Source organism: Myotis yumanensis, unplaced genomic scaffold (assembly GCF_028538775.1).
Source record: "Myotis yumanensis isolate MYYU_CA2020_CCGP unplaced genomic scaffold, mMyoYum1.0.hap1 SCAF_2, whole genome shotgun sequence".
In the NCBI taxonomy this organism is placed as follows: domain Eukaryota; kingdom Metazoa; phylum Chordata; class Mammalia; order Chiroptera; family Vespertilionidae; genus Myotis; species Myotis yumanensis.
The window spans coordinates 187,893,579-187,910,391 of NW_027223753.1; the positions used below are offsets into that span (position 1 = coordinate 187,893,579).

The window sequence follows — 16,813 nt, forward strand, 5'->3', positions numbered from 1 at the left end:
ACAAAGGCCAAAGACAGCTCTACGCCCAGGGCCTGTCTCTGTGAATGGACTGTAAGGTGTGATGGCCTCCTTTCAAACCTGATAGGGGCAGAAATAGAATGTTGGGGATCAGCTATAATTGTAAGAGGTATTAATCATGCTCTGTTAACTGTGATTGCGTTGTTCTGATTGAAGAAGGCACATTCTAACCTGGCTGGGAGTTGCATGCAGGACCTGGGAGCTCACTTGGAAATGCAGCCCATCCTCCCCATCCTGGAGCTGTCTATTATCATGGAAAGATTAAAAACCTTGTTGTAGAAACCAGAGCAGTCAGCCCTTTGCATATCCACAGGCCTTTGCAAATATCCAGCCCACATTACCTGTAAACTACCCATTTGCCATGCCCTTTTGCCTACTTCCCCATATAATCTTCATCTTTCTACCCGATATAAGCAGCTGGCTTATGGTGGAGGACAGAGCAGATTTTTGTGGATGACCTGCTACTCTCCCATACTGTCTGCATTATTGATTCAACCCTGTCTCTTACTGAATTGGCTCAAATAGTGACAGGCAGCTCAGACCCATTGATTGACTCGTTATAAAACCACCAAATGTCCTCCTGATTTTAGAAAACATTGCTCTTTACTCAGCTGGCGTGGCTCAGTAGCTGAGCATCAACCTATGAGCCAGGAGGTCACTATTCCATTCCCAGTCTAGGGCACAAGCCTGGGTTGCGGGCTCAATCCCCAGTGGGGGGCATGCAGGGGGCAGCTGATGCATGATTTGCTCTCATTATTGATGTTTCTATCTCCCTCTCCCGTCTTCTCTGAAATCAATAAAAATATATTAAAGTGGGAAAAAAGATTGTTCTTGGATCATGTCAAAGGCAAATAGTTCACCTTGCTGTTAGTTATGATCATTTCATTTGTTATATGTTCCATCTCACTGTGATAATTTCTCCTGAATAAAGCAGTACCAAGTGCTTAATGCAGAATATATGATACCATGAGAAAAAATCTACAAAAAATAAAATTAAAGATTCATTTTATGTATTCAGTTCAGAGCACACTTATTGACCAAGTCCTGGATGTCAGGATTGTTCTAGGAGTTTGGGGACACTTTTTTGAACAAAAAGAACAGCTGCCCTTCTCCTGTAGTGATTAGCTTCTAGCAGGCAAGACAGGCAATAAATATTAGACATAATAATATTTATAGGATATGTTATGTATAAAGATAAAAAGCACTTGGGAAAAATAATTAGAGTTCAAAAAGACATACAAGTTGCAATTTTAAGGAGGGTGGTACTGAGGAGGTTCAGTGAAAAGGTGGCCTAAGGCTTGGTGATAAAGTGGAAGAACCCTGCAGATACCCAGGGAGAAGATCTCCATGAGACCACAGTGGAGACAGCCATTTCTAAAACGTGGAATACCCTTTTCCAATCTTTCTATGCACCGACACACTTATATCAACATATGTTACTTATAATTGGAATTAGGATGTACATAAACTTTTATATTTCTATATTTATTTTAAAAAAACTATGTAATACTTAGAAATATGCAAAAGGACCACACTGATAACTAGATTTAAATTTTCCAACATGTTTCCGTGGTTAGAATTTTGAGGTGTATTTGTTTGAATGATCTGTCTTTAGATATAAAGAGAATTTTTTTTTTTTACTCTGAAAGCTAGCAGTGCCCTTGGTTGATTTGTTCACCTCAAAGAAGTGTCGGACCAGCTTTAATCTTCTTACGACAAGGTTCTCTGCAATGTGATCTTTCTTCCCTTCCTTGCCCAAGCTCCTAAGGGGACAGCTAACGCAGAGGCTGAGATGGCAAGGTTAAATAAGGTTATTGCCCTGTGTCTCAGTTTCCTCACCTGCAAATAGGGGATTAATAAAGCTTACCCATCTCCTGAGAACACTGGCGGATGAAATAATTAATGATCAGATGGTGCTGAACAAAGGCTGAGCGTTGTTAGTGGAGAAGAAAGAAAATTTAGCATCAGATTGTACCTTTCTGGCACCTGTTGCCTTGGTAACCAGATTTGCAGGTGCAACTGCCATTTTTGGCGCTGCATTCCAGGGTGTTCTCCTCCACACACTGACATTCTGAAGAGCAGCCAGCCCCATAGGCCCCCTTGGGACAGTCTGCAAGCAAATTGAGGCAAACTGTCACCTGAAAGCCACACCTTGGTGTTTTTTCCACATTGTTAGTGCACAGGCATGTAGTTCTGCAGGGCCTGATTATGGGGAAAAGAAGGGTATCATCCTAACTGCCAAAAGGAAAAAACAAAAAAGAGGGAAACAAATGTCTTTCAAATCAGGCAATTCATTTGCTTTTTGGCAAGTGGATGTGAACAGTGAAGGCTGCACTACTTAAAAGGCTTTGGGGCTTCTGGTAGAAATTGCTTCTCAATGTGCTCCATTGGGGCCCATAGTTAAAATTCTCCAAGGATTGCAAAGGCCTGCCAGGCCCCATATTCATCCTGCCACAGCATGGAGATGATGGACAAGCACTGATGTGAAGCTCCCCATTGTTCCCCTTCCCTTTCATTACATGGTAATCAGAAATACTTTTACATTCTGTAGATAACACAAAACTTTCATCCTGACAGTAGCATTATCTTGGCTACATCTTTGACAAATGGTGCTTGCCTTTCCTTCACTATTTTCCCCATGCAATCAGATTTTACAAATGGAATGATAGCACAGGAATTATCACTTGAAAATCCTACCTTTGCATTCAGGAAAGCCTACCCTTAGGTCTCTCTTTGAGGAGTTACTTACAGTAATTCAATCCCCTTTCCAAAATACACCTCTGGCCATTTTTTCTTTTCCTTACAGATGTCCAAGGGACTTACCAAGTGAAAGATCCTTCAAGTGCCCTCCAGGCTCAAGGTAATTGTATTGTATGCCTATATAGGCTTTTAAAGAACAAAATAAGCCAATTGATTTTCTGGTGAATGGAAATTAACATCTTCTAATATCTACTATTATTAGCAGAGATAATTGAGAGTGGTGGTTACAATGCCATGATGTAGGGTGATTCTTGTCCCTGCCAGGATGGACAGGGTTACCTCTAAAGCAGAACAGAATTATTAACAGGGCTCCTTTTTCACTGTTAATATCATCTCATTTGGATGATAAATTATACTAATCCTTGTTCATCTTTCCTGTGGCTTTCAAGTACTGAGTTCTTCCCCAGCCCCACCATCCCCAAGGTCTCTCAGTGAGATTATCTTCCTTGGTGCAGGCCTCTCCTTGTTCATCCCAGAACTCTTCCCTGCATTGACTTCCATGCCCTTACTCTTTCTGGCTCAGCATCCAGAACAGTGGTTCAGTGGACAGCTCAGGCACAATGGAGTATTTAAAATGTGACAGGTGGGTATATCAAGAGCTTATCACTGGAAATGTGACTAGAAAAAAAAAAGGACAAGTGGGAGAAGTAACTTCTTTAGTCAATCCAGTGTCTACGCAGTGTTATACATTGAAATATGTCCTCCAAAAATTCATATGTTGAAGTCCTTACCCCCAGTATTTCAGAAAGTGACCTTATTTGTAAACTACATCATCAATGATGTAATCCGTTAAAATGAGGTCATACTGAAGGATGGGCCTCTAATCTGATAAGGCTGGTGTCCTTATACACAGAGGACATTGGGACACAGAGACACTCATACAGGGAGGATGCCATGTGAAGGCTGGAGTTATGCTGTCATAAGCGAAGGAAGCTAGGATAGAGGTCTGGAACTGATCCTGGTGCCTCAGAGGGAGTATGGCCTGCTAACACCTTCATCCCAGACTTCTAGACTCCAGAACTGTGAGGCAATAGATATCCGTCAGTGAAGGCACTCCGTTTGTGGCACTTTATTACAACAGCTCTAGAAAATTAATATAGGTTTTCAAACTGAAGCTTCTCAGGGCCAGGCAAGTGGCATTAATAAGTGAGGCCTCACATCTAAGCAAAAAGTATTGAAAAATTGAAATGTGCATATCTTTTTGAAAGATGGTCACATTCAAAATGCTAACTACTATTACCACCACCACCATTTGCTCTTCAAATATTTGACCAGATGAGTTATGATTTTAATGTGTTTTTTTGGCCAAAAAATCTAGTATTGCCTTATAAGATATTCAAAAGTTATTGCTACAAAATGGGATGTACCCTGTTATCCCAGAGCAGCGATTTTCAACTGGTGTGCTGCAAGAATTTTTAAGACATGCAATACCTGACTATTTAGTCAGGGGACTGACCTCTTTTCCCTTAGATTGTCAAATAAAAAAAAACACAACAACAGCTGTCTGATGTGAATGCCCAGTCTTGAACTATAAATATACAGGTACTAGAATAGAATTGCATCTTATTGGTCATGTCACAAATAAGGTTGCATCTGATTGGTTAATTCTTGGTACCAGAAATCCTTATATACTAGGTACAAATATAGACACCTGATTTTTTTTTTAAACTCACTTTGGAGCAAAAGGGTAGGTAATTATTATTATTATTTTTGGTAAACCAATAAAAATTATACCTATTTTTTGTCACATCACCAAAAAAAAATTTGTTGGTGTCCTGCAGAATTTTTGTAATTAGTTTATGTATGCCACTAGATGCAAAGGTTGACAATTGCTGCCCTGGAGGAACAATAATAGAAATGATGTTATCTTTGTTTCTAGGTGAGTTTTCTCCTCTTGGCATATTCTAGGAGGTACATGATGTTCTGTAACATGCCCTCTGCACCTGCATTTTTCACATTTACCCCTGCCTTCTCCCCTTCTCTTCTATATTATTAACCCAAGCCAGACCGTTCCTCATTACCCAGGTTTGGCTTTCCATGATGCCTTCCTGGGTCTCTATTTGGAGTCGCAATTTACTCTCTGTTTTCTCAGGACATACCTTTATAAAATAGACAAAATCCATGGATAATCAACTGAAAATGCAATATAATACTCTAAAAGGTCTCTGTTATTAAGAAACTAGAGGCTCAGTGCATGAAATTCATGCAGGGGGGAGGGGTGTCCCTCAGCCCAGCCTGCACCTTCTCCAATCTGGGATCCCTCTCACAATCCAGAACTGCTGGCTCCCAACCGCTCGCCTGCCTGCCTGTCTGATTGCCCTAACCACTTCTGTCTGCCAGCCTGATCACCCCAAACCACTCCCCTGCCATCCTGATCGATGTCTAACTGCTCCCCTGCCGGCCCAATTGCCCCTAACTGCCCTCCCTTGCAGGCCTGGTCCCCCCAACTGCCCTCCCCTGCAGGCCATCTTGTGTGTTGGAGTGATGGTCAACTTGCATATTACCTCTTTATTAGATAAGAGGATGGGTCATGGTATTTCTGAGGTCCACTTGGGAGGACTTTCAGAGGAGGGCACACAGAACAGGCAGAGGAACAGGGTGGAGAATGTTTCAGGCTTGCAGGTGCTCACACATAGCTACAAGATGGGATGGTGGGCACCCAGAGATGTCCCATTAGGAGAAATCCTATGTTACTCAAGAGACTGAAGTACTCATTGGTGATTGTGTGTTCTCACATCTTTTGCAAAACATGATTGATGGCCAAAATGCAAAATAAATAGCCTGTTGCAGAAATTTTAGGGAATGATATTGTTACGCACTAGAACCCAGAAATAATGGAAACTTTTTCTGTTCATTTTAATATGCAGCTCCCACAAAGTGCCAAGCCTCCTTCTAAATGAGCTAGTAGCATTCCTTTCTCAATAATTAAGGTAAACACTAATGAGAAAAACACGTAAAGAATTCAAAATAGTTTTCTTTCATTCATCAAAATCTAGAGTCTCTATAATAAGAAGCCTAAACAAAGACTAGAACATAAATTGTCACATATACATACATATGTGTGTGTGTGTGTGTGTGTGTGTAAATTATGGTTTTAGTCTCTTTTTCTAATTTTTGGTACTTTTCTGAGCCTCCTTGCTTCACACAGAGAGCAAATGTAGTGCCTGTGACTTACTCAGATGACAAAACCTCCCATAGCGCCCTGGCTCACACACACAGGCACCGTACACCCTGTGGCAATGGCCGTTGTTGGCGCAGTTACATTTCCTTTTGCAGTTCTTCCCAAAGAGTCCTTTAGGGCATCCTAGAGGTGGGAGGACAAACAAAGCACACATTAACTCATATGCAAAACTTGCTAGAGCTGTTGTTACATGAAATAAGGAGCTTGCAAAAGGTGGGATGTTCCCAATCTGGGTGGACTGAGGCTAATGAGATCTTTTAAAAATTACCCTCTGCCTAAATTCTATAATGATTGGACACTCCTGTCAGATTAAAACTCCAAACTTAACAAGACTATGAGCCTCTACTTCGACTGCCTCGTGCAGCACTACTACTCTCCGAAGGACTTTTACTCCACCAGCTGACGGGTTCCTCTAAGGCACCTCACTCCTACCCACTTCAGAGTCTGGACATGCTCTTCCCTCACACTTTCCCTGTCTCATGCCCCTCATTTTGCAAGCTTCTGCTGCAGTGCACCTTTTCTAGAAGTTGCTCAAACTTCATGTTCTGATCACAAAGCACATATTACCATATCATAATGTGTGGCCCAGTGCCTTGCAAAGACTTTATATAATTTGAATGAATGAATATATATTATCCCGGGGAATGAATATTTGGGACGCCAGTAGGAGCCTTCATGTAACTCTCAAGAGAGTGAAGTAAACTTGGCTTCCATCTCCCCAGTTCCATGATCTGTGGGACCCTAATAAACTCCTCATGATCTCTGGCAATCCCTAAAGACATATCTTCATTGACTATCTGTCTTCAGCTCTTGGGCCTGGGAAAGCAGTTCACTTTTTGGCTTTATCAACCTATGTAGAAAATGGGGCCTCTCCCCTGGTCTCTATGAAAAATCTACACACAGCCTCAATGGCATTTTGTAAGTTTTCATTCATAATTTCTTCTCTTTCCCTCTGATTTTCATCTTTCCTCCTTTTAATTATGAAAAGCAAATAAGTAAGTCTCAAGACTTTAAAGAGTTGTCTCATGTGACCAGCACCAGACAGTCCTACCATGTTCACAGGTTTTCCCATGCACCCCTGGGGGGCACTGGCACTGCCCAGTTAGAGGATCGCAGATGCCTCCATTCTGACAATCACAGAGGCTTCCACATTCTTCCCCACTGGTCTCAGGGGAACAAGCTATGAAGGAAGTGGAGAAGTTGAGCAATCACAGTATAACATACTCATTGTGATACAAATGGAAAACACACACACACACACACACACACACACACACACACAACAATCTTGTCTTCCTATTAGAATGGATATCAAGTAATCAAAATCTTTGTAATTTGCAGACCTGAGAAGTGTCTCTGGCACGCTCCCAGTTTAAATGGCCTAATAATTCCTCGGGATTACTGATGCAGGTACTTAAAATGATTGCTGAGGCGCTGCTAAGAAAGTTTGCATACAAAATTTACCTTGTTCCTTAAACTCTAACCATCACATTTTCAAAGCTTAGATATCCTTGCTGTATAACTCCAAAAACTTTAATGAGAAACAAACTGCACCTTCTATTTAAAAAAATGGGAAGAAAATGTAGGAAAAGAATGGCATTTATTTTTCACCAGGAATAAATGCAACTGAGACTGTCTTGAGGGTCCCAAGGTAATTTACATTCTTCATCAAAGAATGATGAAGTCAAACAAACAACTATTTTGTTGTTTTGGGGGAAAGTGTTCAGTAGCCCAATAAAAATAATAAATTGGGAAAAATGTCTGTAGCTTTATTTTAATTTTAACTTGGATAAATACAGCTGTTTAGAAAATGTCAGTAGCCATTTTAATTGATATTTTATCATAATAGGCTACATATTACAAAACTACATTTATATCACCTCCTCTATTCACCCACCCATACCATCCCAGATGCTTATAAGGAAACTTGGCTTCTTATGCACTTTTTTTTTCTTTACTTTCAAGCCCTAGGCTACTATGAAAAGGAAAGAGGAAAACAAAAGGAATAAGAGAGAAAAACTGTCAACAAATACTGGTTTAGGTCTACATTGCTAATTTACATGTAGTAAGTCTTTGAATTCTTACAGTGACAATAGAAGGGATGAGTAGAAAAAATCCACGTGAAAAAAGAAGGCTAAGGAAGTTTACATAACTTGCACAGTATCTAGATTACAGCAAGTCATCAACTCAACATCTGCAAACCATGCTATTATCTGTCACTACCCCACACAGTAGAATATGATACCACATAGTGCACAGATATGCTAAGTAATTCATTAGCATCAAACAGAGCAATTGGCCTGGAGGAACAAATTTTTAAACAAACATACCCCAAACCATAGCTGGATGATTTGGAAGGAGTCATGAAGCCTCCCCTCCATATATAACCCATTCATTTGTCATATGAAAATAATCTTCCCTGTCAATTGGATAGAGTGTCATAATAACAAATGAAATATTCAATATGAAATCTCTTCAAAAGAAATGGAGTCCTGAAAGGTGCTATTAAAATTAATGTGATAATTTTTAAATTGTTTCATTCTAACGTCATGGAAAATTCCTAACACTTCAAAGCAGATATCTTCATCATAGACCGATAAAGGGAATAGGTACAGTGGTTCTCAACCTTCCTAATGCCACGACCCTTTGATACAGTTCCTCATGTTGTGGTGACCCCCAACCATAAAATTATTTTCATTGCTACTTCATAACTGTAATTTTGCTACTGTTATGAATCATAATATAAATATCTGATATGCAGGATGTATTTTCATTGTTACAAATTGAACATAATTAAAGCATAGTGATTAATCACAAAAACAATATGTAATTATGTATGTGTTTTCCGATGGTCTTAGGCAACCCCTGTGAAAGGGTTGTTCAACCTCCAAAGGGGTCGCGACCCACAGGTTGAGAACCGCTGGGCTAGAAGAGCTACTTACTCAGTGGGAAAACTAACGTTCCAGATCTCTTTAGAATGCTCTTTTTTAAAAGTTCCCTTGCAGCATTTAAACAGCTGGGACTTTTAAAAATATGGATGATGAATGATTGGTCACATCCATTTATTGCAGTTTATAGGGATTTTAAAAAAAGTTCTCACTCCCCATTTTTTGTTAAAGAATCAGTGAACATTTTTTTCTTCCATTTGGAATACTCCGTTTCATCTTTGTAAAGAATTCTTAAGAAATGCAGAGAGTAAAGCAATATATATATATATAATCTGCTTTCAGGGACAGACTCCTGTACAGGAAGGACCATGTGAAAACTTAAAAGATTCTCAAAGTTTTCTAAAGTCAAAGAAGGGGGCATCTTATCTTCATTTTATCAGCAAGTTCATTTTAAATATCACTATATTAGTTTTATATTAGACATGCTATATTCTGATGTATTTGAGACAGATTTTTAGTTTTATTTTTCATGCTGCCATGCTAGAAATGAAGGGTTTGGAAGATACATATTTTCCAACAAAACTTACAATATAAAGTAAAATGTTTATTTCCTTTTATTCATGCAATAACATTTATTGATTCTAGTTTTATGCAGTTGCAGATCAATGTCAAGTTGCAGGTCAATATAACTGAATACTTTAATATTAACTTTTCTTTATTTGTTAATTTATGCACTAGGTGCCTCCAGTTTTGAGAAACATGAGTAGGACCTTGACAATGAGCACTGGGTCTAGTCAAAGAAATGGAACAGGAGAATAGGTGTCTCTAATCAAAGAGAAAGAGAGAGAGAGAGAGACTTTAAATTCACTGAAATATAAATAGTTGAGGTTAGACTGGGGCCATCAAAAAGACTTCATACAATAAGTGGAAATGGACAAAAATGGCAGTTGAGCAAAAGGCACAAAAATGGAAAGTGCAAAGCAATAAGTAGTGAGTGGTTTAGTTTCTTGGAAATGATAAGCTGAGCAAAGAGTTGTGATTAAGATCAAAAGCAAAAAAAATTGAGAAGGGCCTGATTTTAGAGGGTCACTAGTGAGTAGATCAGAAACATATGCTTTATGTATCAGGAAATAGGTCACTCTTATTAAAGTTTTTTTTTAGCAGAAGAGACACATGAGCAGAGGGATACTTAAGGAAGGTCCTTAAGACCTAGCTAGTAATCTTGGTTAAGCTACTTCATATGTTGTGACTCAAGATCATATCTATCTCCTAATAGAAACAATATTTGTGCTTTTTCTTCCTGTATGCTGGGGATTCAAATGAAAAATCTGCTCATATCATCTAAGCTAATCACAAAGGCTAAGAAAACCTTTCTCTTAAAAACGTTATAAGGTAATTTTAAAAAGAGAAAGAGAAAGAGAAAACAAAGATAGTTTTGTTTTTATTACTTGGTAGTTTTCGTTTTTTATTTTGTTTTTATTACTTGGTAGTTTTAGTACCTGCAAGCACACCTCCATTTAAAATATAAAGAATACATTTATTATAGGTATCATTTTTAATCTTTTATATTTTTATGAGAGACATATAAAATACTTAAAAGTGCCATTGGCTGTACTAACATATTTTGAAAGGAAAAAAAAAGAAAAAAAACACACAAAAGAAAAGAAGCAGCAGTCAAGCAATCTCATTACTTACACTTTGCAGAACAAATCTTTTTTTTTTTTTTTTTTTTTTTTTTTGTCTTTATTGGGAATAGCTTGCCTGGGCCTAATGACTTATTTAAATGGAGGGATTTTTAATAGGCCTAGAACAGCCGTGGGCAAACTATGGCCCACGGGCCGGATCCGGCCGTTTGAAATGAATAAAACTAAAAAAAAAAAAAAGACCGTACCCTTTTATGTAATGATGTTTACTTTGAATTTATATAAGTTCACACAAACACTCCATCCATGCTTTTCTTCCGGCCCTCCGGTCCAGTTTAAGAACCCATTGTGGCCCTCAAGTCAAAAAGTTTGCCCACCCCTGGCCTAGAGTGTTAGGATCCTTTATTAACTTTTATGCTCCGTGGATAAATAAGAAACAGTACATCAAGTTTTCCAGGGAACACAAAATCTTCCCTTTTAATCACATGTTCACTTTAAAACCTCGGTGCTTCATAGGCATTCTCTAGGCACAACAAATAAATTGGTTTCTCATCCATATCAATTGCTTACCTTGATAAAACATTTTAGGGAGAACACACATAGAGGAGAACTCATCACCAGTGGTCTAGCAACAGTAAAGGAGAAGATAGCACCCTCTTACCAATTCTTCAGGGTATCACTCACTTTCATTACAAAGAATGCCACCCCAGCCAGCTGGGCAAGAGCACCCCCTCTTTCCCTCCTGGCACCGGCCTCCGTTCATACAGTCCTCACAGCTCAAACTGCAATCATGTCCAAAGGTGTGATCTAAACAGACTGGAATATGGTACATTTTCAGTTAGTTCAAACTGTCTACGTCACTGAAAATGGAGATGAAACAGTCACACTTCACACACACACACACACACACACACACACACACACACACAATATAACTCTTCAGTTCTTGAAGATATTTCTTAAAGCCCCAGAAAAAGACAACGGCAAAGAAATATCTTTTAAAGTAGATGTTATTTTATATTTTCCAATGATACTATTGAAATACAGTCCCAAAAGAATATTTAGAATATTTAATAAAGTTTAAAAAGTATGAAGAGAAATTATCATCGATCCCAGATAAAATAATCAATATTCCTGCCATTTGGTGCTTTTCCTCTTCTTGAACTTTAGATAAATAGAATTGTGTCACTCTTCTTTCACTCAATGTAATGTTTGTGAGACTCACCCATACTGCTCTTACACTAGTTTTTAGTTGTTGTTTTTTTAAGTCTGTATCGTATTCTAGTGTATAAGTGTATCATGAAGTGTTTTTCCATTCTCTTTTTGAGGGAAATTACCTTAATATGAATAAGGATGGAGAGATTTGATTTCCGTTGTTTTAAGGATTGTTTCAAGTTTTTCCCCTGTTTCTAGTGGGGTCTCTCAGGCATCCCAATTGAATGTCTGTTATGTTGAGCAAGCCCTCTCTCCATTGGCAGATCCTGGGCTGTGGACTCTACCTCCCCATCACCATGATACTGCTGGTAACTGTGCTCAGCTCCTTGCCCTCTTAGCAGCTGCCTTTTAGATTCCATGACTTCTCTGCCTGCACAGCCCATACATTAGCAAATGGCTCAAGGAGAAAAGCAGCAGAGTTAATCCATTTCACCTGTCTGGGTCTCTCCTCTCTAGATCTTGGCCACTCAAGTTCTGGCTGCCTTGGTAGCCCTGAACTCTTTCCATTCAGACTTTCAGTCATTGAAGTATCAGAAGTTTAATGAAGAAACAGTAAAGCATTTCTACTTTTATGCAGATGCATTTACTAATATTATTATTGTGATTCACCGAAGCATGAAGATATTTCTGCCATTTTACGGAATACATCCTGAAGCAATCATCAAGCTCTGTTAAACTACAGCGAATAGAGGGAGAACAAAAAGAGCAGCTCTGTTTGACAAAGAAAAGAAAAGGAAGCAGCAGACTGGCTGCAAACTGTTACATTTGAGAGAGGAAATGCTAATTTATTTTGATCAGAAGTGATTTGATGCTTGAGTTCTGTTGTGTGGATATATGCATTTAAGAAAAACTGTTCACAATTATAAGATACTTTCTTGGTCCATTTGAATATATTAAACAGTTAGTTTTCATTGTTTTAAAAACTGGGAAGGATCTAGATTTCAAGGCAATTTAAAGTAAGTTTTTAAATATATAAAAGCGACTTCTAATGGAGTTTTAATAGTCAGAACTGAAAGGTCCCAATCCTCACCATTATGTTAATTTAAAGATACTTTTCAGCTCCATTTCACGGTATTGCACTTGAACAGCCCCCAACACCGTGTACCCACACCTATATAGCAGCGGTTCTCAACCTGTGGGTCGCGACCCCTTTGGGGGTCGAACGACCCTTTCACAGGGGTCGCCTAAGACCATCAGAAAACACATATATAATTACATATTGTTTTTGTGATTAATCACTATGCTTTAATTATGTTCAATTTGTAACAATGAAATTGGGGGTCACCACAACATGAGGAACTGTATTAAAGGGTCGCGGCATTAGGAAGGTTGAGAACCACTGCTATATAGCAACCCTTTATTGTGAAAGGGAAGGACGACAAAAGATGATGGGTTTGCTAGGAAGCTCAGAAGTGATTTTGGCCCCACTTTTCTTGCTAACATCTTGTTAAAATGTTAAAATATTTGGTGGCATTAAGTATGGATAATGAAATTGTTTATAAAATGATTTACGTGGATTCTCTAATAATAAAAAAAAGAGGTGACTGCATTGAGATAAATTCTTTTACTCACCAACTTTGGGCAATAGAGATAGTTCTCCTCGAATATCTTTTCCCACTTTGTCCTCATCTTCTTCATCTTGGTAGGTGGGAGGCAGAGAGGGAGCAACATAATGAAGCAGTCTAGGCGGGCTCTTGAACAGAAGGCCTGCGAACCTCACAACTTCTAATTCCTCTTCTCCTTCCTCTAGCTCATCATCATCTAAAGCTAAGACCACACAGGAAAATGGCTGGATTCAACATGCTGGTTAAAAGAAGGAAAAACCGAGCAAGGGTGGATGAGAAAAATGAGAGAGTTTGAACTAGACAGCCAAGGCAGGGGGCCACTGAAAGGAAGAACTCTTTGAGGCCATTTCAAAAAGTCCCTTGTAAATGAGGGTGAGAAGCAGCTATCACAGAGCTGACACTGCAGCAGAGAGAACAAAAGGGAAAGATCTCACTCTGTGAGGAAAGGGGAGGACAGGTTGAGTGAAGGAATATGAGGTCTCCATTGTCCCTGAAGAAGAAAATGAGGGTGGAAGTAGTTTAGAAGAGACACATGAGATTCTTCACAGTGACTTACAGATGCAAGTTTTTCCATCACTTCCAATTCTGTAGCCTTCTTCACAAGCACAGTGGTATGTTCCCACAGAGTTAATACATACTTGATCACAGACTATGCTGGTATCCAGACACTCGTCCACATCTAGGAACATTTAAGCAATGTCTGCTTTTAGACACTGAGAGATAAAATAGACATTGTGAAGTCATGGGCATATTTGTGTTCCTGTTGTCACCTTTATTAATTCATGACAATGTACTGTCCTATAGAAAGCTTAGCCTTGGACACTTTCTCAAGTATATCCTGCCATTTTTTTTTCTTTCACTCAAGTTTATTGTAGTTCATCTACACAGACAAGGTCTTTCTGAGACCTTGTTCATGAGGTTTTGATGATGAATTTAAAACAAAATAAATTCAATGGTCTCAGGCTGTACACCATTTTGTATAATTTTCATTCATTCTTGAATTATTCCATCTCTGTAATGAAGCATTTATTCCATGCATAATTCTGTTCAAGGTTTATGGAGAATTTTAGAGATGGAAGAACTCTAAGCTTTAATTTCATGTGACTGTCCATATCTGAACCTAGACTTTGGTCAATGTGTTCACAATAGTAAAAGTTTACTGTTGAAGCTGGGTTTCTAAGCTTTGCCTCAGATTATGATACCTTTTCAATTTGGATGCATGTACCCAAGTATGTATATTCACACCATACAATTATCTTTTGGCTGACTTTGCTTAAGAGCAGATGGTCGATGAAATTCAAATTTCTTGGCTCCTGTTAATTGGATTAAATATGGTAAATGGTAATATATTGTACTGTGTTTAGAATATATAGATACCATAACTGTGTTTTCTTTGCTATTACCTACATTGCAAGGCTGAGGAGCTTAGTGTCTATATGAAAAAAAAAAACATACCTATCAAGCTCAACATAATTCAGGAATTTGTTTCTTTAAGCAAAGAAACACTATTTTTTCTGAGGCATGATATTCTTATATATGTTGACTTATTAAAAAAGATCATCTTATGTTTCCTTTGATTTGAAGAAAAATGTGGTTCGAAATAATGGTAATGATTATAAAGCGAAAATTTAAAGATTCCATGTTTTAAAAACAAACTTAAAAAAAGTAAGTGATAGCAATGGCTCAAATGAGCTGTTCTTAACGTAATGGTGTAAAAAAAGTGAATTAACTCTACTCATTAAATTCATACTCTCTTGTGAAAACAAATACATAATCTAGAAATCACCTGAAAGATAAGTGAACCAATTTTAACAAGTAACTTAGAAAATTATAAAATTGCATCTTAAAACTTGCATTAGTAGAACCAGGTAGACATCCAAGTGTCTTCAGGGCAAGGCCTTCCCTTTCCCATCCTAACCCCCTTCCTCACATGTTCCTCCTTCACTGATTGCCTCATCACACCAGTGATTTCATATTAGATCGCAGGAACTTACCATCACACCCACAACCATCAGAGCTGATCTGAAAGCCTTCCTTACAACTGCATTCATAGCCTCCCAAATAGTTGATGCAGAGCTGGGCACAGCAGGCTTCTCCACTCTCACATTCATCAAGGTCTGAAGGGGAAAAGGACATTTCTATTGTTTCAGAGACAGGAATTTCACTAAACTATAGAATTAAATTAAAGCCTCACTTATAAATTCAAATTGTTTTACTACTCAATTTCTATTTCTCAGGCCACATTGTACAGACATCAAAGCAACTATAACACAGAAAGAATGACGCTCACATTCGCATTTATGTTTCCTGCATGTGTTTCCCAGGCCTGTCATTTATTTTTAAAAGTATGTAAATAATCTCCAAATGCATTTATAAGCACAGGAAAAGAGATTTCTGCTATTTTTCCAGTTTAAACAGCAATTTGACTAAATAAACAGAGAACTTGAAGAAGAACAACAACAACAACATCGAAACAGCTTGAGAGGAAGGGTAAAAATTCCACTTAGTGAACACTTGAGAGCAAAGAGGAGGGAGTCCTACACTTGTTCTAGACCTTCAGATGACAGAGCTTTGCAAGGAAATGGAATTCACAAAACTGGGAAGAGAAGTGGCAGCTGCAATTTGGAGAGAGGGCAGACAATCTTTTTAAATATTGTGTTTTGAATTGTAGAATATTTCAGAGGCTTTGCTTGAACTTTGGGATGATGCTTTGGCTAGGATGAGCGGGTCAGGTTTTTTCATTTTACTGTTGGTGACATTACCCTGGCATGTCCTATCAGATAAACAGCTTTCTACGTGATGCTCTTTAAGTGTCCTTCAGCATTGTTATCCCAGAATTCTACAATCCCGAATATTTCGTCCACATACATAACTGCTCTGAGGAAAATAAAAATGCACCAGAATTAAGTCAAATTGAAACCCTTTAGCCAAAGACTAATCTATTTGGCTTGAGTTTTAAGGTGATCATTCCTGACATAATTGTCCAAGGAGTAACAACAGACTCTTCACCCACTGTTTCCCTCAGGCTAGACGCCTGGGAATTGGGTGGTCAGGGTTTTTGGCTGTAGGCTCTTGGTTCAATTCCACCTTGTGTTTGTTGAGCTGGTATGTTGGCTGGCCTGTCAGTGCTGAGTTTTCAAAGCCCCATTGCTCCCTAACTACATGAGCAGCCACAGATATAAAAGGTCAATGTCTCAATTAACCTTGGAAAGGGTACCAGTGTAAGGAAATGTAGACAAGAGAAAGGGAGGAAAGAAAATGCAGTCAATTATCTAAGGTGAGGGGTCACCATACAACTTCTAAAGGAAGGTCATTTGGACACAAAACATTCTTTCTCCTGCAAAATGTCAGAAGCAGTGCTACTCACAAAATTCTCGGTGATATTTTTTCCTCTCTTTTACTAAACCATCCTTTGTCCTTTGGGTTAAATAGCATGAGTAGAGAGGGCAAAATTGCTTTTAATAATGCAGTTTTATTTAATTTAAAACATTATCCTTAATGTTTTCTTTTAATATTTTAAAGTCTTCTCAAATACTAACAGAG

General features: G+C 38.5%; 2 protein-coding genes across 2 annotated transcripts in view; both read right to left on the reverse strand.

The window, feature by feature from the left end:
• The window catches only part of LOC139004119 (multiple epidermal growth factor-like domains protein 6), a 98,182-nt gene extending 91,027 nt beyond the window's left edge, over positions 1-7,155 (reverse strand). Inside the window, exons 1-3 of the mRNA XM_070406856.1 lie at positions 7,011-7,155; positions 5,954-6,082; positions 1,994-2,128 (exon numbers count right to left, since the gene is read on the reverse strand). The gene's annotated coding sequence lies outside the window, so the exon portion shown is untranslated. The remainder of the gene's footprint in view (positions 1-1,993; positions 2,129-5,953; positions 6,083-7,010) is intronic.
• A 3,444-nt stretch (positions 7,156-10,599) lies between these two features.
• Positions 10,600-16,813, reverse strand: part of LOC139002680 (EGF-like and EMI domain-containing protein 1) — a 405,160-nt gene continuing 398,946 nt past the window's right edge. Inside the window, exons 8-11 of the mRNA XM_070403782.1 lie at positions 15,265-15,387; positions 13,827-13,949; positions 13,278-13,472; positions 10,600-11,306 (exon numbers count right to left, since the gene is read on the reverse strand). Coding sequence (XP_070259883.1) covers positions 11,167-11,306; positions 13,278-13,472; positions 13,827-13,949; positions 15,265-15,387 — 581 coding nt within the window. The 3' untranslated portion in view covers positions 10,600-11,166. The remainder of the gene's footprint in view (positions 11,307-13,277; positions 13,473-13,826; positions 13,950-15,264; positions 15,388-16,813) is intronic.